Here is a 24120-nt window from a genome sequence, read left to right as displayed (position 1 = left end):
CAATGGAATGATTCTGTGGCCTCAGATAGAATGTAGAAGCAAAGATTGTCTGGCCCATAACCCTACCTCTAAGCCAAATTATAGCCAGAACATCTCAGCCATAAAGGAACCTAGCCTCTATTTTAACCCATTGTCACCCAGAAAGCCAAGCTCTGAGGGAATGAGACAAAGGACTGGTAAGTTTTGATTAGGTTGGCATGGAAAGTAAGAGGTTGGTAGCATGGAGTACCTCCTAGGAGCAGGAAATGACGTAGTAGGAGCCCTAGTCAACCAAGAGTGAGCATCAGTCATGATGATAGTGATAGATAGTATTTATGTAGCACTTTACAAATATTTCATTTGATCATCACAACAACTCTGGGAAGTAGGTGCTATTATTATGTCTATTTTACAGATGAGAAAATTAAGGCAGACAATGGTTAAGTGACTTGCTCATACTCATTTTCCCCTTAATACCCACCTCATCCAACAATCTTCTTCTGTCCATAGCAGTCTTCACTGATATTCCTGTCCTCTGAAATCCTAGCACTTAGCCTGCTACCATATGGTTTACTTATTAATTATATGTTGTCTCCTCTTTCTGCATTTCTACAATGAGTGAGTCAGACAACATGGTACTTAGGCTTCCTTTCAGCTCTAAAAATTCCATTTCTGTGATAATATTACTAATTGTTGTTTTATGGGTTCTATCTTCTCGAAGAAATTATAAGCTCCTGGGGGGGGCAAAAACAATATTTTATATCTAGTTTATATCTCCCACAGTGCCTCATTCATCACCGAGCACATTGCATTTTCTTTTTTCTTTTTCTTTTTTTTTCACATTGTATTTTCAATAAATGATTGATTGACTCAGAGGAATCACCAGTTATCTACTTCAGTTAATCCAGCCATGTCCTCTTTCAAAATGTGGCCCAGAACTCACTCATTTGAGGAATCCTTACTTTTACTAATGTCATCTTACTCTGCTCTTTTATCCCCTATCCTCACAGCATCCATGTATCCTATTTGCCCTACTTAAAATCGACTGGTTGACATGGTTGCTATGTTACTTTATTAGCGTTCTTGGACAAGAACCCATCTTCAGTTTCCTTTATATGTTCTATAATCTAATCTGGGTGGTCTCAGAATGTTGCCTGACTGTTACCTGCCTTCTAAACCTAGAGGAATTGCAATGAAAACAAATGACCTGCAAGCATTTTCAAAACTATCAAAGGCTACTAGGCAGTAACAGTAAGAGAAGGTTATACGCAAGCCAATGTTTCATGATGACTTGACTCAGAAAAGGAAAACCTAAATGGGAACCAAGAAATGTATGTTCATAGTGGTGTGTTGGGTTTTTTTTTCCTTCCAAACAAAAACAGCGTTTATTTTATTTTTTTTTTATAAAGAAACAGGCTTTTTTTTCTCACCCAGGAGGGAAGGGCAAGGGAAAGTTCTTGGGACATGAGAGCCACTAAGCTGTGACCTGCCAGTAGATATAATGCTCATTTATATCAATGACAAGTGATGAGTTTTTGGAGGCCACACTCTAAAAGAAAGAAACTTTGGTAGCTCACATAATGAGCCCTGCATCCAAAGGGCCTCCCAGAAGGCTAAAATTCCTCCTTTTGTACACCTAACTCAGACATGTCCCACTGAGGTATATATCGGCTGCTGAAGGTACCTAGTTCCCATGCTAACTCTGATCAACGTCTTTATAGGAAACCAAGGGACTCATCCCCAGAGAGACCACATTCTGACTTTGCATAACTGGCTGCCTAGTTAAGACCCAGCTGCTTTACAAAAACAAGAGTGAGAGTATTAATCAGACTCAGTGGTCAGTTTGTGTTGGTAGGAGATAGCAATTGGGAAGCTGATTTTAGGATCATAGAATTTAGAGCTGGAAAGGGCCTTAGAGGTCAGCTGCTTCATCTCATTCATAAGGAAGCTAGACCTTGGATGGGGGAAAAGAATTGCCAGAGGTCACACACAGAGAAAGTAGCAAAGACAGAAGTCAAACTCAGGTAATCTGAGTGTGGATCCAGTTTGCTTTTTCCACCGTGGCACTGGCAGTATTAGTGGCCCACAATGTGTGTAAGTGTCTCATGTGAAGCTGCAAGAAGCCAGTGATTCTCCATTGAACCTACTTTGGCCAGAGGTCATTTATTATTTGTCCCAGAGTCATAGAAGCCTCTTATATACAGACAGAACTAGCCTCTGTTGGCTTCCTTCCTGGAGAACGCAATTTAATTTTCTTATTGAGGAGGTGGCTCAGGCCACTGACTACACTTCTTAGAGCTTTGTCAGAATGGTTCTACCTTCTCCAGAATGGCTAGACCTTCAAGATTCTTTTGGCTGAATTTCTGTACTCTAGGCTTGGTGTTCAGCAAGAGTTCTTAACCTAGGGTATGTTAACTTTTTTTTTTTAATATTTTAATAACCATGTTCCAATATAATCGGTTTTCTTTGTAATCCTATGCATTTTATTTTGTGCATTTAAAAACATTATTCTCAGAAAGAAGTCCATAGGCTTCAATAGACATGATACAAAAAAAAAAGTTAAGAATCCATAGCATATAGAGATGACTGTACTACAATGCTGACTCAATCTTGTAAGTTTATAAGCAGTTAGGAGCTTTTGAATGATATAGCCATAATAAGGCATTAATATTGGACCTGGGTTTGTTTGCTTTTTTTCCCTAAATTGGGAGCTGTGCAAATCACAATAATCCCAGAGCCCATCAGAAATCAGGCAATGGAGACAGAAACATGGCGTCAGTAGCCCTCCTCATAGTCAGGAAGACAAAGGTGGAAGTCTTGCCTCTGACACACACTAATTGTGCCACCTGTGCAAATCACAGCAATTATCAGTAACCTTGTTGCAGAGAATTTCCTTGCCAGGTATTTTTTACTGAAATAAAATCACAAGCCAAGAGGAGAAATGGTATCCATTTAGCATCTCCTTTTCATTTCTTTTTCATTGCAATATGGGCTTGTGCATATTAATGGAGAAACTTTTAGTATATATTGCCAGGTAAGTGCTTGTGTTCTCTGTAGCCCAGTTATGTCAGAAGTAATAGGCAGGGAGTAACTAGGATAGGATGCTGGCAACTTTGGTAAATGAGGACAGGGAACTGTTTATGGGCTGATGAAAGACCTCTGCAAGCCAGAGATTGCATAAAACTTTTCTCAAAGCTGGCCATGGACAGCTCGATGAGAAGCCACAGCCTATGTGGGGTCATCACTATTCCTGCTTTCACACCTATGGTGATCTTCTAGGCCAAGTCATGCTGGCTGATTATTCAGATCTTTATAGTAAGTAGGCAAGGCTCCGAAAAACTCAAGTGGTAAACAGAGGGGCAGATGGGTGTTTCAGTGGATAGAGTGCCGGGCTTGGAGTCAAGAAGATTCATCTTCCTGAATTCAAATCTGGCCTTAGATACTTACAAGCTGTGGGACCCTGGGCAAGTCACTTACCCTGTTTGCCTCAGTTTCCTCATCTGTAAAAGGAGTTGGAGAAGGAAATGGCAAAACACCCCAATATCTCTGCCAAGAAAACCCCAAATAGGGTCACAAAGAGTCAGGACACAACTGAAAAATGACTGCAAAACTGAACATTAAAGAAACTGGAGTGGAGCTGAGTTTCATCTTTACCGTTCCATTTCTGAAGTCAGATCAAGAGGGAAAAACAGGCTGGTTTTGTTCTGTTTTTCTTTCTAGTCCTTCACTTCAACTTAGCTGGCTTCCTCAAGTCACAGCTATTTGAAAGGAATGGCATTGAGGCTCTCAGCTTGACTGGTCTTTCCAGATAACAAGACTCTCCTTCTCGTCATTTATTTCCCTCCTCAAAGAACTAATGTATTTAGCAGGCTTCATTTCAGTTACATTATCCAGTATCAGGTAGTGGTGATATTCATACATAAGACAGAGCTGCAGTTCTGGGCCACAATAAAAAAAAATTGAAGAGATTTGGAGCCAACAACTTTTTTACTTTGAAGCCAAAGGGAAAAAAAAGCACATGTTTTTCTATCTTGCTGAGATCAGGGGCTGGAGAGGTAAACAGGAAGGCCTGTCCTGATCTGGTACTCAGCACTAGGTGCCCCTGTGTGCCCATCCCAGCCCTGAAATTGAATCTATTCATAGTCTTAGAAGAGGCACTTTAGTTGTATATTCCTTAGCAAAATGGGAATGGCGGTGATAATTATTCAGGTTTTTGAAGGTAAGACTGAATGTTTGCTATTATCATTTGCTTTAATTCAAATATTGCAAAAGGGTAGGATGGTGGGAACAGGGAAGGTGATAGGGACCAAGCTTAGAAAGGACACCCTCAGTTCAATTCTTGCCCAACAAGTTTTTACTCTTTAACAGACGCTCAGCCCTGTGATGCCAGGTTTGGGGAACCTCTCTACAGAAAATTCAGGTTTCCTCTTCCTCTCTGATCTTTCCTTAGGTGGGAGATTGGCAAGTGGAGTCCATGCAGTTTAACTTGTGGAGTCGGCCTACAGACCCGAGATGTCTTCTGCTCCCACTTACTTTCCAGAGAGATGAACGAGACTGTGGTGCTGGCAGATGAGCTGTGCCACAAGCCCAAGCCCGCCGTGGTACAAGCTTGCAACCGTTTCAACTGCCCACCAGCCTGGTACCCTGCCGAGTGGCAGCAGGTGAGAGCCGCCATTTGTATTTGCTGTGGATGGGAGGGTGCTTGCTGTGCTGTCTTTCCTGCCTTGGTTTGAATTAGGTGATTGCTGAATGCATCCAGGGAATGTATCTATTAAACTCTCAAGTAAGAGTGTCCTACTTCTCTAAGGAATGTGGATGGGAACGTTCAACATGGAAAAAGGAGACTTAGGGGAAATGTGATAGTGACCTTCCTTTGTTTGAAGGGATGTCATGTGGAAGAAGACTTGAACTCATTGTGCTTGGCCATAGGGAAATAACGAAGAGTAATGGATGGAAGTGGTAGGAAAGAAAATCTTCCTAACAAGTAGAACTATTCAGAAGAGGGATGGGTTACCTTGGAGGTTTCCCTCCACCAGAGTCTTCAACCCGAGCCAAATCATCACATACGGTGCACAGGGGATCCTTATTTAGATGTGGGTTGTGCTCTTACACCACATGACCTCTGAGATTCTGAGATTCTGTGAAGCTGTGGCTGTTGGCCTTCCATTGGCAAAGCATTCATTTGATGTATTTTAAGCTTGGTGATGGATTAGGGTTGATCTAGTCATACTATTATGCCCGTCCCCCTGGGGACCAACACAATGCATCAGATGGAGTCCACAGTATGCCAAATAGGCAATTAATAGCAGAGGAAGCCCCAGAGAACCAAGAGTTCCACTTATAGCAGGCATAGAGGTTGAAAGACGCGCAGGGATTATGTGATATTTGCGCTTCTTCCAGAGTCAATCAGCAATCACGCTTGTTATTTTAATACTTCCAGGAGCTATGCTTTTATTGGGGCAGGAATTCGTTCCACTAATGCAGGTCTAAAGCCTTTAGTTGATGTTTCTCATGAATTGTCGTCCAAGAAGAACTTCATCATCCAGTGACCGAGGTTCCAGGGCTGAAGCTCTTTAAATTTAGCTAGCTTGGCTCTCAGAAAACAACACTGCTGGTCTGCACTCAAGTCCATTCCATTTTGGTAGAACCTCCCACAGTCTGAGGTCCATTGGCATAACTTTTTGTTTTTGTATTTTGCTAGGCAATGGGGTTCAGTGACTTGCCCAGGGTCACATAGCTAGTGAACGTCAAGTGTCTGATGCCAGATTGGAACTCAAGTTTTCCTGACTCCAGGGCTGGTGCTCTATCCACTGTGCCATCTAGCTGTCCCTATTGGCATAACTTTTGAGAGCCCAAGGTGATGTTCACACTTCACTGAAGCATCAAAGGAAGTGGGGAATTCATACTCAAGAATGTTTATTCTGTAAATAGGGTACCCCCTCTTCTAATACAAGTTAAAGACACTTTTTTGCCTGAAACAATGGCCTTAATGAGTTACTGTAACTGAAAACATTCATCACCTAGTGGCAAAGATTAATATTTATTCAAGAATTATGTGTCATAACATTTGAATTAGTATTCATGCTAGAAGAGAGAAGTGCAGAAGGGCTGGGAGATCATAAATTTAGAGCTGCAAGGCTGGCAGGTAGGTGGCACAGTGGACAGAGCATTGGGCCTGGAGTGAGGAAGACCTGAGTTCAGATTCAGCCTCAGACACTTACTGTGTGCCCTGGTCACTGTGTGACCCCGTGCAAGTCACTTAACCCTGTTTACCTCAGTTTCCTCTTCTATAAAATGAGCTGGAAGAGGAAATGATAAACCACTCCAGTATCTGCCAAGAAAACCTCAAATGGGGTCACAAAGAGTTGGACACCACTGAAACAACTGAACAACAACAAAAAAAGACAAACTCTGTCATAATGCAGATGAGGAAAATGAGTCTGAAGAAACTTAAGGGACCTATTCAAGGTCACATAAGTAGAGCCAGAATGAAAGCATTTCCATTCTCCCTAATATCCAATCAATTTTTCAGCCTCCCTAATTCTAACTCCTCACCGTATCTCACACTATTCCTCATCTCTCCAATCACAGGACCAAAATCCTAGGGCTTGAATCCTAGGCGCTTCTTGTTTGGACTATCACAATAATCTCCTAATTAGTCCCCCTGGCTCCAATCTTTCCCCTCTTTCATCTCTCTCTTGCACAGCTGCTAAAGCACAGGTCTAGTCACGTAACTCACCTACCCAAGAACCTTCATTGGCTCCCTAGTTCCTCTTCTGTGATTCAATACAAACATCTCTGTCTGGCTCCTAGCTTTTCAGGAATATAACATTATTCTCCTCCATACACATCTAATCTAACTAATCTGGCATACTTGCTGTTCATCTGTCTCTTATTTCCTTTACTTTGTTCCCCGCTCTTGGAATGTTCTCCCTCTTTACCTCTGCCTTTTGGAATCACTGGCTTTCTTCAAACATCAGCCCAAATGACACCTCTTCCATGAAGCCTTTTTTGATTGCCTCAGTTGCTAATGCCTCCCATGATTTATCCTTGGTTTTTATACATGCTATGTGGTTTCCGTCAATGTAATATAAGCTTCTTGAGGGCAAATACTTTTTCATTTTTATCTTTGTATTCCCAGGGCCTAACACTTTGCTTAATGCATAGTAAGTTCTTAAGAAATTCTGAATGATTGATTGACTTGATTCGATTTTTATCAATTGTTTGATTGGAGCATGTATGGCTATGTGCATAGATTTATAGATTTGTTTATTTATGGGGATGGAACAGTTTCTCCTCCTCATCCTCCTCCTTTTTACAGATGAGGAATCTAAGGCTTGGAGTTACATGAATTACCCAAATTACATGAATTTCCCAAAGTCACAAAGACATCAAATAACAAAGATCTCATGACTCTAAATCTAGTACCTTGTTGCCTATAGAGAACCTCCCAAAACTTATCAAATCTGAAAACTTTCACCATTGATTTACGTCAGAGCCAGGGGAACCCTGAAAAGAATCTTTAGAGATTATGAAGCCTTGGATAGGAAACTAAAGGGCTTAGAGAGATGATTTTTTTTTTAATCACGACTTCCAACTGAAGATGATTGTGTTAGAAAGATAGGGAAATAAACAGCTGGATGAGAAGACAATGCCAAAGAATAGAGTTTGGCTTTTGGACCAATTTTCAAAATTTAAGAATGGTAGGTTCTTAGCCAGAAATAGAGTACATGCACCAATGAAGGATGTCTTTACCTGGAAATTTGCTGAACTGATCAATAGGACTTTAAAAAAATGAAAATTCATGCAGATGAAAAAGAGTTCCTAGACACAATGACTAAACCAGATGCCATGGAGAGCTAATGATTCTAAGAGGCAGAGGTGAAGAGAGGGTACATTCCAGGAAATATAACTCAAGAGAGAATAATAGTAATGGAAATGTCCAGGAATGCACAAGACAGAAACAGACATTACTGAAAAAATGAACATGAGATCTTAAGAGAGAGAAAAGTAGGTTTCATGAATCTTTGGTAGGATGGTATCCATAAGTTAAATATAGTAATGGAGGAGGACATGTCTTGTTTAGGAGGAACTTAGCAGGTAGGTGGGACAGTAGAATAACACCCTATGTCCAAATAGTTGTAGTCCCAAATTCCATGGCACTTAAGGAAGGAAAGCCTAGTGGAAAACATCTGTTAGGTGGAAGGGAATTGAAAATAGAAATTATTCTTACAGCATTTAAAAATTTTTAAATTACTTTCAATTTATGGAATAAAACAAACATTTCCATAACATAGTATAATTTTTTAAAAAAAGATGATTGCACACAAAACTGCAAATCTACTATGTACAACTTGCTGTTCTTATAGCATTTTATTATGGATTTTATCAACAGCTGGAAGATATTGATGGCAAATTTCTGATGGAAATTCTGGAGGCAGAATGTGTTCTTTTTTGGAGACTTCCATTCAACTTAACAAACATTTATTAATCCCCTCTTATGGGCATTTGTGTTAGGTCCTGGGGGATACAAAAACAGAAATGAGTACTTGGCCTGAAGGAGCTTATATTTTATCAGAAGAAACAATACATGTGTGTATATTTGTAAATTTAAAATATACTCCAAAGAAATGCAAAGTAATTTTGGTAGAGGCAGGAGTACTACATTTGGAGTAATCAGAAAGGGTGTTCTATGTGGGGGTGGCCCCTGAGCTGAGTTTTGAAGGAACCTAGTGATGCTAAAGGGCAGAGGCAAAGAGGAAGCATACTGTAGTCCAAGACTAAGCTCAGACTAGCCCCTGACATAGAAATTGAAGCCAATATGTGCGAGGAACACAAGTAGACCAGTTTGGTTGGAATGTAGAATGCCTGAGGAGTGATTGTGTATTAAGTCTGGACAGGTCGATTGGAGCTAGATTGTCAAGGGCTTTAAATACCAAATGAAGGGGGTTGTATTTGCTATTAGAAGCAATAGGGAGCTACTGAAGTTTTTTGAGCTGAGAAATGACACAGACTTGTAACTTGGGGCTTTCACTTTGGGGGATGGATTGATTGTCTGTGGGAGAGACTGAAGTCAAGGAGACCTTTTAGGAGACTGTTCAGGTGAGAGGTGATGATCTAGGGTATCAGGTTTGTGATTGGAAAGGAGGATAGTGATGTGAGTGAGACATAGTATGGTTGAGACTTGGAAACTGGATTTGAAGAGGGAAGGAGAGTGAAGCATGGAGAATGATGGAGTTTGTACTGGGGAAGTTAGAAGTAGCAGAGGGGAGTAGGGAGAACCTGAGTTCTGCTTTTACTATGTTGAGTTTGAAATGTCTATAGGAGTACCAGTTGAAAATGTCCAGTAGGCAGTTGGTGACACAGGACTAGAGTGCAGGAGAAAGACCAAAGCAAGTCATTTTGATCTGGGAGTAGAATTGATAATTAAACACACAGGACCTGATGAGATCACAGGGAAAGAGGATGAAGAGAAACAGGAGAAAAGAGACCAGGACAGAGCCCTGGGATTAATGCAGAATCAGATCATGTCAGCTTTTAGAGGTCGTCGGAAACTCTTTCCAGAAGATTTGTTCGGCAATGTTAGCTTCCCCAGACCATTGGATTAAAAGACTAAAAGAAAACAAGCCATTATGTGATGTGTTTGGCAGAGTAAGTCAACAGTAACTGTGAAGCAATTCTCAGCTAATTGGCTCTTATCTCAGGACACTAGTGCCGTAGATCGGAGTGCTGACATTCTCTTATTCACACCACAGCTGTTAACAACACACTTGTCTTTGAGTTTGGGATTTCACCACAACCCTTAGAACAAGGGTATGTAGTATGCCACTCACAGCAAGTTTTTGCTTTCTCAGTGTCTAAATTTTCTTTTCCATTTATCTGTCTATACACTGGTCATGACCCAAAGAGTAGAACTAGGAGTCTCTCATCCTTTCACACTCGGACTTCAATTTCTTTCTTTTTAACTTGTGCAAAGGGACAGGAAAAAAATCTGTGAGATGTCTGAAAGGTCCATTTAAAATATGACAGACAGCTGCTCTGGTGAGTGCTGAGTTTTCATTGTGACAAAAGCCACATCACAATGTTTGGCTGGACAAAAGTGTGATCAGGGCAATCCGTGTGTGGTTTTCCCAGAGAAAAAAACAGCATAAATTGTATGGATCACCATCTGTCAAATGTTAATGTCACTTCCTTTGTTTTCTTTGAAGCCCGTACTTGACCAATGGCAAATATCCAACATTTACTCATACTTGGATGGGGTGGGGAGGGGGGCGGGGGGAAAGAAGGAAGACTAAAAACACAAACCTGTTTTAGACATAATTAAAAGTATATGATGCAGAACTGTAATTTTGGCTTGGGTTACTGTCTGACCTCTCTTTGTTTCTACTATTTCTTATATTCATTCTTTCCCCCTTTTGTTTCATCTTCTTATTCTGTGTGATGGTCCGTGTCTTTTTTTAATCTGATTTTTAATTAATTTATTCTTAAACTTAAATGCTAAACCTTAAATACACAATAAGAAGAGGCCCGTGTCTTTTTAGATCTAACATATTACACGTCTTTTTAGATACGAGGGATTTTTATTTTGGTGTTATGAAGAGATTAAAATATTTTGCATATTAGTCTTCTTTAGCTTCTTGTAAGTCTGGAATGTTTTATTCTTTTTACTTGTATCTCCAGTGCTCAGCACATAATAGGCATTTATTAAAATGCCCAATGACTAAGGGAGTGACTAAGGTCAAAACTTGAGGTTAAATTTTTTATGCCAACCAACTCTTATCTCCTGACTTCCCTCTCCACTGTCTGTTTTGCCGTCATAATGACAATCCCGGAAATGGAAAACTGTGAGTTTACATTTTGCTCCTCCCTCCTTCCTTGTTCCTCAAATCCAACCCATCACCAAGTCCATTCAAATTTTCCTTTCCAATGTCTCCCTCTTTCTTTCATCCTCTCCTTTCTATTCCCACTTGTGGCATCCTAGTGTAGTTATACTAGAGGCCTAGCTAGTCTGTATGTTTGCCATTTAATTTCTCCTGAAGAAACTGGTTCCAAACCAGCTTGTTTTCTCTAAAATAATCCCTTTGATCATGTTACTTTCCTGCTCAAAAATCTTCAATGGCTCCCCATTACCTATGTAACAAAGTTAAGACTCTTTAATCTAGCATCTGTGACCCCTGAAGACATTGAGGCAACGTGGAACAGTGGAAAGAATGTTAGATATGAAGACAGATGACATAGGTTTAAATCCTGGTTCTGTTGCTTAACTACCTGTATGACCTTGGCAGGCAGTCAAACAAAACAATAAAAACATTTATTAAGCACTTACTATGTGTCAGGCACTGGCAAGAAGAAAGATAGTCTCTACCTTCAAGTTACTTACGTTCTAGTAGGGGAAGACAATAGATAAAAAGGAGATGAAAAGGTAAGACGGGATGAGGAGTATCTGAGCCAGGGGCACAGTAGCAAAGTTGGTAGAGTCAGAAGCACAGCCAGAAGGAATGAAGAATGGCTGGCCTGGGCCAGTGCCCAAAATGGAGGATACAATCAGACTCACCAAAAGAAGAAGGGAGCCAGCATGGTGGAAAGATATTTCTGGGTGAGAAGGCCCCAGGTGCTGAAGGACGTTCCAGAGAAGAACTTGAGTCATGGCAACAGATTACATAGAGTTAGAAGCCTAGCCAGGAGGACAAGTCAGGAAACCTTTCTGGGTCTCAGTTCCCTCAACTATAAAATGAGGGGCTTTGGATGGAAGAGATGGCCTTTGTCTACATCTCTCCCCAATTTTATCTCTGGCCCGTCCCCTGAACACTCAATGTTCTAGGAATTTTTTCTCAAACTATATTCCTCTCCTCAGACCTCTGCTTCCCAAATGCTCTCCACTCTTCAGTTTCAAGCCCATGCCTGGTCTCTTCCACAAAGATTTCTCTAACCTCCACAGCAAATGTCTTCCCTTAGTTGAAATTTCTGTATAGTTCACTTCCTGTACCACATCTCCTATGAGACGTTGTGCTAGGGAAAAGTTATACTCAGTTCTTTTCATTTCTTCTGCATTTAGATATGAGCTTCTGGAAGGCAGGGATCAGATCTTCTACCTCTTTACATCAGAAAGAATGTCTACCACAGGGCCTCGGACATAACAGAGACTCAATACATTTGTTGATTGATTGATAGAACCGATTGACTGGAAGAATCCCTATTCCTGATTGAAGACTGATTAAACATAGGGTATGAAGAATATTTTGGAGTCTTTCAATCAGCAACTTGTATAAAACAAAGTATTAATCCTACAGTAAGATCTTGGGACTAGAATGGACCTCATTCATTATTTAGTCCAAATGCTACTTTCAAAGAATTCTCATCTATGATAGCCCATGATGTGATCCCCCAGACTTCACTTACAGAGCTCTAGTGAGGGGGCAGGTAGGTGATGCCAGAGTGCACAGAGCGCCAGGCCTGGAATCAGGAAGATTCATCTTTGTGAGTTCAAATCCAGCCTCAGACACTTACTAGCTATGTGAAACCCTGAGCAAGTTACTTGACTCTGTTTGCCTGTTTCCTCATCTGTAAAATGAGTGGAAGAAAATGGCAAATCACTCTAGTGTCTTTGCCAAGAAAACCCCAAATGGAATCACAGAGTCAGACATGACTGACCAGCTACACTGAGGGAGACACTTACCACCTGACAAAGCAGCCCATTCAACTTCTCGATATCTCTAATACATTTTTCCTTACATAGGAATAGTTAGCATTTATATAGAGCTTTACGTTTTGCAAAGCACTTTATGAATATTATCACATCTTATTCTCTTAGGAACTCTGGAAGGTATTATTTTAGCCATTTTACAAATGAAGAAACTGAGGCAGACAGTGGGTAAATGACTTGGTCAGGATCACACAGCTTGTAAGTGTCTGAGGCAAGATTTGAACTTGGGTCTACCTATATCTATATCTCCCTTTTTCTATGTACCTTCTACAGCTTGTTCCTAGATAAGTAGACTAAATATAATTCTCATTCCACATGCCAGACCTCCATTTACTTGAAGACAATTATTGTCTCTCTTCTCCAAGCTAAATACCCCAGTTTCTTTGCCCAAACCCTCTATACCATGAGAAGGAAGATCCCTCCCCAAAGAAGTCATCCTCCTCTGGACATATTTCAGCTTTTCCATGACTTTTCCTAAATGTGGATCTTAGGACTGAGCCCAGGAGGGCATTTCAGTTCTGACCAGAGCAAAGCAAGAGTGTCTCTGCTGTCCCTTGCTCTGGACACAGCGGTAGTTGCTTGATTCCCTTGGCATCCAATTAGCAAGAGAGCTACAGACTATATAAGGAGAGCAAATGGAGTCCCTTATTTTCAGTACTTAGCATTAATTTATGGAAAGTCCTTGGAAGCCAACTCACTATGACTCCCCTACCTTCGACCTCCCCAAAACTCATTAATGTACTTTCTTTGTTCATTTTTTTATAAAAAGTCTCCATCCTGATGGGAAGGGACAGATGGTCAGAAAGTACCGAAAGGAATGACATCAAATAAACTGGAGATTGTTTCAAAGTCATTTGTGCTTGTCTACATAATTTGTGTTTTATGTACAGCCTGGTGTCCACAGGTCCTACATGCAAATGTTGCATGCATCTGAGCAGAGACAGAAATAACCTCCCAGCCTCAACTCTTTCTTGGCTCCTACTGGGGATTACGTGGCCCTTTCCCTGTAATCTTTTTCTTCCTAGGGTTAGAATTTGGCATATCTGTGTGCAAGCATGTGAAAGCATAATTTTAAGAAAGAAAAAGTTGCAATGATTGAATTGTAAATGCTCACCAATTATGTTTCCATTTCCTATTTTTCCTCCATTGGATCAAATTAGATAAAACTCTGAAGTTTTTGGCAGATCAATTCCTAACATTCCAGTGACTAAAAGAAAGCTTCATACAAGTGAGAGGCTTTTTAAAATGTTCTGTCCTAGAAGTAAATCCATTAGCGTGTTTATCTTGTTGACAAAAGTGTATTTCAGAAGGAAAATGAGAAGTCCATTTAAAAAAAAAGCAACAATAAAGATCTCTTAAGCAGAGATCAAAAGTTAAAGATCATGTTAATCCTTGAATAGAGGTTTTTTGGGGTTTTTGTTTTGGAGGGAATAGAGAAAGTGAGAGAAACAAAAGGAAAAGAAGGGTTTATTTTTGTAATGGTAAAAGTGCCCTCCTTGGCCACTTGGGAATTCCAGGGGCTGGAAAGGACCTTCGATTCTACTAGACTTCCTTAAAGATTATAACCTCACCTCCAACTCTTGAAACCCCTAATTCCCTTCAAAGACCCAGCTTAAGTGCCATTTCCTATATGAGGCCTTTCCTCATCCCTCTAATTCTTAGCATTCAACCCATATTCACATAAATACCATAAGTTAACTTGTATTTGCTCCATGTATATTTTGTATTTACTTAACTTTGTAAATATTCTTTTTCCCCCTAAATCAGTCAATCAACAATAAGCATTTATTAAGCATCCAGTGTGTTTCAGGCACTGTGCTAGCTGCTGGGAATGCAACTTCTAAGAATGAAACAACCTCCATTTGCACTGATGGGGAAACAGCTACATATAGACTTGCATATGTAGCTATGTATACAAGTCTATACAGAAAAAATACAAAGAGAAGAAATATTACTAAACATAAAGTACTTAAGGGAGGACAGCATTTATGGTTTGGGGGCAAGAAAGTCATGTAATAGGTAAAGCTTGGGCTATGCTTTGTTGGAAGGGATTCTATGAAGTAGGAGTGAGGAAGGAAGGCATTCCAGGCATGGAAGATGGACAGTGCCAGGGACAGAGATGGAGGATGGAATGTCATGTGTAAGGAACAGAAAGGAGGACAGTTTGACTGGATCACAGAATATAGGAAGGGATGTGGTGTGTGTGTGTGTGTGTGTGTGTACACACACACAGAGCAAGCCTAGGAAGATGGGTTTTGCCTGGATTATGAAGGGATTTAAAAGCTAAATAGGGAAGTTTATATTTTATCCTGGAGGCAATAGAAAGGGGGGGGGTTGGCACGAATGCTTGGAAGAAGTAGAATGCAGGATGGCATGCTTCCTCTTGTCGAGGATGTAGTGGTTTGTGAATGGGAGCAATGGAAAATGGGCCTGGAAAGGTAATGTATATATGGCAGGCCCTGATACAATCTCAAGGGCCCCTCTCTAATCAGACATCTCCATAGCTCATGCCCCCACCCAAGGGTTCCCATGAGAACATCAGAATAGGGTTCGTGTGTCTCAAATGATTCTCACTTGGCCTCTAATTGTGCAGAACAGCTAAGACATTAGATACAGAGTAAGTTTTTTAATTAAGGCAACCAAAAGTACAGAAAGGATTCAGAGCCTGGAGCAAAACAATGCAGAGCCCTCCTGGGGAACTCCATTTCCTTCCCCAGAGGTTCAGCTCATAATCTCCACAAGCTCACGAAACCGCTTAGTCATGTCTATACTTTCCTAGTGAAATTGCAGGACCAGAACCTAGTACAGCATCCTATACTACGTCCTTGTTTCTGCTTCTGCAATATGTCTTGTGTCCTTCCCCTTCTCTCCACTCACATGCCACCATCCAAATTCAGGCCCTCATCACCTCTCACTTGGAATATTGCAATAGATTCCTAATTGGTTTCTATGCCTCTCCTCACTCCAACCCATCCTCCACACAGCTGCCATAGTGATTTTGCTAAAGTGCAGGTCTGATTATATCATTTCCATATTCAAAAACTCCAGTGGCTTTTTATTCTATGCAGGATCAAATATAAACTCCTCTGTTGGGCATTTAAAGTCCTTCACAACCTGGTCTCAACCTACCTTCTCATCTCTATTACACATTATTCCCTTTCACAAATGCTACTGTTCATCTCCTTCTTACTCTTTGTCATACATGGAACTCCATTTCCCATGTCTATCTTTACATAAGGTGTTACCCCTGCCTGGAATATACTCCCTCCTGACCTCTACTTCTTACAAATTCCTAGTTTCCTTCAAGGCTCAGATACTACCTTCTAAATGAAGTCCTTCCTTGTCTAACCCAAACGCTAGTGCTTTCCCCTCAATTTTTTTTATCTGTACATAAACCTATTGTGTGTATACATTTGACATGCATGTTTTTCTTTCTCATCTGGATGGCAAATTAATTAATTGATTTAGTAAGTGTTCTTTTTTACCTGAAAACAGTCTTTACCATTTAAAAAATTAAGCAGTCACTTTCAAGCAAATTAAGGATAAAGCATTAGCCAATGATTAAACCCAGTGTCATGCGCTAGTGGTCATTACTTGGCTCAGGAATAGCTTTAGCATCTGGGCTGTTGAAATATCCATGAACTGTAGGCTTTGCTTATCTTTCTATTTGTTTTAAACTTGTCTTGTTCAAAGCAGTGTCTGTCCCATAACAAAACAACTGGAATGATATGCGAAAGTGTCAGTCCATAATTTGTGTGTTTGGTCTACACGTATTTTTAGTCATCCGTGTTTGACATCTTAGAATAACCAAATATCTAGACTGATGCATTGACTTTTGCATCGGGGGGGTGTTTGACATTGTGTAGAAACAACTAAATTCTTCTAGTACAGAATTGGGAGACAATACATAAGGATCTGTAATTAAAGATCCAGCCAGCTGCATATTGACAGTTTTTAAATGTAATGTTATCTGTGTTTTATTGTATTATTTTAATAACTTGTTAAATATTTCCCAATTACATTTTAATCTGGTTCCCTGTACACTGGGAAATGATGCAGATTGCATGGGCCCACTGATGATGTGATTGACACCTCTGCTCTAGACAATGTTTTGGAGAGAAGGAAGGCTGAGAATCAAGCCCTTTAATAACAGCTAGCATTTATACAGTGCTTTAGGTTTGCAAAGTAGTTTACAAATATTATCTTATTTTATCCTTACAACAAATCTGAGGAGGTAAGTGCTACTATTATCTCCAATTTACAATTGAGAAAACTGAGGCAGACATAAGTTGAGTGACTTGCCCAAGGTCACACGCCTACTAAGTGTCTGTGGCCGTATTTGAACTCAGGTCTTCTTGACTTCAGGTCCAGCATGCTATCCACTGTACCATCTAGCTGCTTCTCTGATCATTACTCATATTTCTGGAACACCCTAAGTTTTACCAAATACTTACCTCATAAATCCCCATGAAGTGATACAATGATTAGAACACTGAACCCAGAGTAAGGAAGAACAGAGTACAAATCCAGTTTGGATGTTTACTACCTGTGTAAACCTGAATAAGCTACTGAATTTCCCTTATCTGTACAATGGGGCTAATTATAATAATATAGCCTGGAAGGTAAATCTAAGAATTTTTGTAAAGATCAAATGAGATATTTGTAAACCTGAAAGTACTATATAAATATTATTATTTTCATTATTGTTATTACAGTAACAAAAGTATTGTTAGCCTCATTTTATAGATGAGGAAACAAGCCCAGGTAGGTAAGTTGCTGGCCCAGTCATGCGATTAATGTATTAACTTGAGTCTTCTAACTATCTCCAAATCCAGTGTTTCTACCATGTCACACCCAACCTTGCTATTTTATATCTCCACACCAGGGGTGAAATAATTCTTTTCACCCCTTCCTCAAATTGAATAGTAAACTTGAACCTCATTTATCCTTTGCCAAAAGTGTTTAACTAAGCTTTTGGATCAGAGAGTTTTATTTGCTCCCATTTAGTCCCTTCCTCCCCCTCAGCCCCTTTATCTTTTGTGTTTATTCAGATTAAGTTGAAGTCCTTCTGCCTCCCAAGGCATTTGGAAAGAGAAAATGTCAGTCCTCAAGGAGAGAAAAAATCCCAAAATACTGCACATTAGACTTGACTGATGAAGTATCCAAGATGGCTGTCAGACAATGTAAACAGGCTGCTAATGTTGAATGGACTCAGTCCTGCTTATGGAGAATTCTACGCAATTAAATGCAAAGGATTAAAAGAACAGAAGTTTGGTCATATTTCGAGGTTCAGGGGGTAATGATGATTGTTGTAAATTAACCATTACCCTTCTCAATGAAAAATGTCACGTTTTCACAACAGAACAAATATTTGTACACCATAGAAAAAGTCAAACACCCCCCAGTGTTGGTTGTGACAAATGTCTTCTCCCTACACTATGGTAACTCCCTGTGGTATCTACTATGATAGATAGATGTGGTAGTTTTTCCCCTCCCCTTTCTTTTTCTGTTCAAAGTAAAACTAATGATGCATCTTTTACAGCCCACGACAAAATAAAAATCATAATCAATATAAAAAAAGAAAATAATTTCAATGGATATTAATTCAGCAGCTACCATATATATCTAGCACTGTATGTGGCTCATTGGTGGGGGACATGAAATAAATATCCTCCACCCTCATGGTGTTTGCTCCTTAAATTCTAGCCTACGGGTGGCAAACCTGCCACCTCCAGGCCACAGGTGGCCCTCTAGGTCCTTGGGTGTGGCCTTTTGACTGAGTCCAGGTTTTACAGAATAAATCCTTTTATTAAGGGGATTTGTTCTGTGAAGTTTGGATTCAGTCAAAGGATGGCACTTGAGGACCTAGAGGGCCACATGTAGTCTCAAGGTGGCAGGTTCCCCACCCCCCATAATCTAGCTGATGTTCCTACCTCTTTGTTGTAATTGCAGAAAGTAATTGCAGAAAGATGGGTAGTTGTATAAAAAAAAAAGACTCTGGGTAATAACACTCTCTAATATCCTTTCAAAGCCATCCCCCAGTGTCTAACTGGCAAATTTCTTCTCTTAGCTAAATGAAATCTCTAGAGCTGCATTGTTAACCAATTTCATCCTCTTCTGTCCTCAGGAAAGAGAGCAAGCACCTGGTTAGTATCTTCCTTACTTTAAAGGTTCTAGCACAGTTGTATTGAGTTCATAGGATTAGGACAATTGCTAAAGGGGAATGAACTGTGGGAAGTTTTCCAAACTGGTTCCCCCAACTCCCAAGAAGTTGGCAAGTATTCGGGTAAATTTTAGGACACACTTTAGCTATCCAGTTATTTGGAAAACTAATCACTTACAAGGTCAGCTAGAGTGTATAATCAGTTTATAGGAAGACCTAAGGGAGAACTGGTCATAAACGAGTGAGGGATGAATATGAGACTAGCCATTTGAAGATATTGGTATGACAACACCATAGCTACCCACGAGGAAAAGGAAAGAAAGCCTTGTGATAAAAATGTCCCCTTCATCCTCCAAACTCCCAGTTAGCCATAGTCAGCCCCACTCTTTTACAGTGGTGGCAGTGGCCCTGTCCTTTTCTGTCTGGAAACAACCAAGCTAAATGTCACTCTCCATCATAACAATGATTAATACTCTATTATAGTAACCTTCTAAACTGGTTGTTGTGAGTTGTAACACATCAGCAGCTCTAAGCAGCTTGGCAAGTTTTAAAGACCTCGGCAATTCCAACCTAGTTAAAAGAGAAATCAGGTTTTAGACTTTTTACTAATAAAGTAATTTCAAAGAAAGTAGATAGAATTGGGGCATTAACTAGTATTCCTTCCCCCTTACCCCAGCACTGAGAAAGACTTTCCTCATCCCAGGGCACAATAAGAATTGAAACGGGCTCCTTCCTTAACACTCAAACCTTCTCCTTCCCAGTGTTCCCGGTCCTGGAGGAGGCTTTCAGAAAAGAGACGTTTCTTGCAAGCAACGCATGGCCGATGGCAGCTTCCTTGAGTTGCCAGAGACCTTTTGCTCGGCCCCAAGGCTCGCCTCCCAGCAAGCCTGTAAGAATGAAGACTGTCCCCACGAATGGTTTCTCTCTGAGTGGACACAGGTAAGAACTTGAGCAGTAAAGGGTGAGGCAAAGCAGGCCTGGGGAAGAAGTGAGGGCTGGGGCAAGCCACCTTCCCTAATGCTGGAATCTGTAACAATTTATACCACACTTTGTAACTGTTATTTAACTAGGCTATGGGGAACCAGCTTAGGCAGCCAGCCGTCACCTAACAATTGGAAGCATGTAATTGTAGCTGGCCCCTTGTGGAGCAAAACAGATTCATGTTTGGGGAAATGGGGCTCCCCCTTGGACACTGGGTCTCTGCTCATTGCCTCCAGCTATTTTTGGTCTCTTCTCAGGGGGTCAAGGCCTCTCTGGCTCTTTCTCTCACAAGCTATAGCACATGAAGAAAATGATTTATTTCAAGGAGAAGCCAAAAGAGATCTTGCTCCTCTGCTGTCAGTTTCCTGGCTCCAGAAGCCCAGCATCTTCCCAGCCAAAAACTGTTTTGTGTCTTTTTTTCCCCCTCCTGATCTCCTATATGTGGGTAATGGCTCGGATTAGCTCTGCTCTCAGGGATGATGCAGCCCCAAAGATGGCTGGATTTGGGGTTAGGAGACCTGGATTTGAGTCTCAGCCCTGCTTTCTCATTTTCACTGTTCTGGACATTAGCTTCCTCACCTATAAAATAAGAGCTGTGGATCAGATGATCACTAACATCCTTTCAGTAAAGTCATTGTCTCTTCTGGCATTCTATGATTCTATGATCCCTGATTTACCTTACCAAATCCCATTTTGCATTTAGCATCTATTAGTTTATTGAACCCATCTTAAGTCTGTTTATATTTTCAGCATTTGCTACTTCATGGGGGTAGTATTACCATACAACTTGAAACACAGAGACTCTTCCTGTACCCTATGCCCATGTGTTCACCATAGAGCTCAGCCAGTGAATCACTGTCTCAGAAGGATCTATTTGGAAAGGGAGTCATGGGGACCAAAATGTGCCTCTCTGAGTGTGCTAGAGCCAAAACTGAAATTCACCTCTTGCCTTTCATGCAGGTTTAGGGAATAATACTTTTGCATTCCACCCTATCCCTTTGTACAGTTACAGCTCCTTTCAATCACAACTGATTGAACTATACTGCAGTCAACCGCTTGGATCCCCAAAGTGGAAAACTTCCCTGTAAATTAAGATGTCAGCTCTCTAACTATTAGACCCCAGACCCCTTGGAACATTGGTTTCTTATTCCAATGCCAATGGGAGTCAGCTTTGCCCATTGCAGTCTGTATGAAGGTGACTGCTAAGGGGAATAACCAAGCTTTCCCCCAACAATGCCAAATAACTGTTCATTTCCAAGGATTTATAATTTGGCTACAAAATTGCCTTCTGGGGCAGCCTTATCCCCAAGGTCCTTAGGAAGGAGAAAACAACTTTTTTTCATATATAAAAACGTTATTTGATCTAGGCTACTTACTGAAGGCAATCTCTGTGTACACATGTGTGTGTGTGTGGGTGAACACCCTTTTCTGGAATGACTTTTAATACCCAAAGAGTCATAATATTCTTAAACATAGGAAAATGAGGAAGGCCACATACCAGGAAGAAGTGGTGATATATTTGGTATTGGCTTGAGATGTAGGTGTAATCTTAAAGCCTATTAGAAAAACAGGTATTGATTCTCTGAGCCATGAAGGAGGCTGAAGCAGGCCCTGTGGAATGCTTAGAGCGTGGTCAGCATCAAAGATGCCAAGGTCATCCACTGCATACCAAGCCATCGCCAGTCATGTTGACTTCTGTCTTGCCACTGGACTTTGATGACTCTGGAAGAGAGCATGAGGCTGAAGACTTTGTGCACTCTGCCTCACTTAAATCTAATTTATGTATGAGTCAAGACATCACCCCATTATGTTACTGGTCCTCTCCAAAAACAAAGGACAAACAACAACTGGGGTCAGTCGTATCAGCAGAAGAATCACAATAAGACCTGGCTATGTTTTCACTATCTATTGGTGTCCATGGAGGTAACTAGACGCAAAGTGTCTCTGGAGCAAAATGGGCATTAGGGAATTGAGAAGAAATTGCTGGTATTTGGCATTAAAATTTATCACCGACCTGCATGTTACAGAGAAAAGGAAAAGGAATACTATGTTGAGTTCCTATCAGGTTAAGCAGCATTCAGAATACATTATTTTTATTCTCCTGCTTCTGCTGATCTGCATGAAGAGACAAGAAAAGATAAGGCATATGAGTAGCTAAAGCACACTGGATGCCCCGAAGCAGGTCCACCACTCTTGCTGCCTGCACCACCTTCAACCAATCCTGTTGGGAACACCCTGAACGATATCATTTCAGAAGTCGTACTTTCCAAGTTGCTGCTGACCACATGTAGACAATACTCAGCCAAAGGAATGTTATGAAGTTCTTAGTTGTCTTGTTTGATTAACGGAGTTTCTGAAAGTGGAGGTGGGGGTAGGGAATGGAGTTATGATATCAGGAAATCAGTTCAGCCGAACGGAACCTGGAGCCACACGAAAGCGTTCCCTGTAGCGTAGGGAGATGTTTAAGACTCACTATCTCATCAGAACTGCTGCTTTCTTGGCCTCTGACTGAGATGAAATGTCACATCCACCCTTGAAAGCTATTATTCTGTGCTAGGAGGACATGTTCATGCTCCAATAGGCTTTTTTTCCTATCTGGCCTAAGATATTTGGGTTAAATCTTATGTTTTATCACACAGAATCCATCTGACAAAATAGCAAAGCCTGAGCCCCTCTTGGGTATTTCAACTAAAATTATTGGCAGATCCTATTCAAAGGGAAAGACTGTTTTTTTAAACACATCTCTGAAAAAAGTCATACCTCATTTTCTTAAAGTAAGCTCCCTATTTTTTTTAACCAATTAAATTCCTAAGGGAAAGGCTACCAAGAAAATATCTTTTAAAATCTTTTTGTGAAATTTTCCCCAAAAAATGAATTTAAGAAAAATGTTTGCATTAGAACAGAGTTTAAGGATCATGGAATCTAGTCCTTTCATTTTAAAGATGAGAAAACTGAGGCCTAGTGATATAAACATGGCTTGCAGAGAGAGAATCTAGGCCTCCTAACTCTTTCTCTAGCAAAGTTTTCCCCATTAATTTATCTGGTGTGTTTTTAACACTAAAAATAAAACCTAGAGGGTAAGAGGGTCATTGTAGTTTATTTTAATCGTGAAGCTTTTTCCTCCTTTGGATGTGATGGAGTCATCTGCAAACAAAGAAAACTAGGGAGAAGGTTCTTGACCTGGAAATAACTACCATCATCTAATTAAAGTAGGAGTTGTGATTCCCACTATTGTCTCTGAAGTTTCTCCAGATTAAATTTCATAAAAGTTGCAGTATAGATAACAAAGAATCAATTTGCTAATAGTTTCCCAAAAGTCTGGCTGCAGTTTTATGCTATTAAAATTATTTAGTACAATTTATGCTTTTAAAGCTTGAAATTTCACTAAAACACTTGGGACACACTATATTTAAAAGTTGCAAAAATTCTATGCTGAAGGTTTTAAAATGAACATTTATCAAGTCAGCAGGAAAGAATGCAACACCTTAGCTGCCATTGTTATATCACAGCCTCCTAACTGACTTCCATATCTCTGATCCATCCTGTGCATTGCCCCCAGATTAATCTTCCTAAAACACTGTTTTCATCATGCCATACTATGCCATAAAAAAGCCTTTAATAATTTCCAAATGACTCCCCAAAATCAAGTACAAATTCCTTAATTTGGCCTCCACAATATGACCCCAACCTACATTTCTAGCTTTATCTGACTCACAATCCTTTTGCTCAAATGAAAATTGTCAACCCATTGTTCTCACCCTACACTCCTATCGTCCTTGTACTTTCACATTTCCATGTCTTTATTTTCTCATGGGATTATAGTTTATGTGTATTCCATTCTCCTTGCTTTCCTTTTTTCATCTCACCTGAAATTTTTTCACCTTTTCTTCACCTAATACTGCCCAACTCAAGCTCCATTTCCCCTATGGTCTGCATTCCCACTTCATTCCAAGCAGCAGAGAAACCCTCCCTACTTCCTCTGAACTCAAAGTGAGCTCTAAGTAATTATGTGTAGCACACCAGTGTTTCACCCAGTGTACAGTTGACGTTGTGCTGCAAGAAATTACTAGGGAGCAGATGATAGATGGGATCATTGTGGAGCAGCTAGTGCATCCAGGAAGTTAATTACAGCCACATCAACCTTCTGAAAGGAGGGCAGGTCTGAGAGGTGGGACAGGTAGAAGTCATCTGTGGCAGCCCAGTGAAAGTATACAGAAAGAATAGCTAAATGAGTAACAGGTGACAATGAAAAATTGAAAGAGCAAAGTAGGTGAGAATTGGTAGGGTTGGGGGG

General features: G+C 40.5%; 1 protein-coding gene across 1 annotated transcript in view; it reads left to right on the top strand.

Annotated features, from left to right (window-relative positions):
- ADAMTSL1 (ADAMTS like 1) overlaps nucleotides 1-24120 on the top strand; it is a 409980-nt gene that overhangs the window by 290957 nt on the left and 94903 nt on the right. Inside the window, 3 exon segments of the mRNA XM_078152482.1 lie at nucleotides 4430-4640; nucleotides 19607-19617; nucleotides 19619-19784. Of these exon segments, the coding sequence (XP_078008608.1) occupies nucleotides 4430-4640; nucleotides 19607-19617; nucleotides 19619-19784 (388 nt within the window).

The sequence above is a fragment of the Phascolarctos cinereus genome, unplaced genomic scaffold, assembly GCF_003287225.1.
Source record: "Phascolarctos cinereus isolate Bilbo 61053 unplaced genomic scaffold, phaCin_HiC Scaffold_4;HRSCAF=312, whole genome shotgun sequence".
NCBI classification, from domain to species: domain Eukaryota; kingdom Metazoa; phylum Chordata; class Mammalia; order Diprotodontia; family Phascolarctidae; genus Phascolarctos; species Phascolarctos cinereus.
This window is presented reverse-complemented; position numbering and strand designations above follow the sequence as displayed.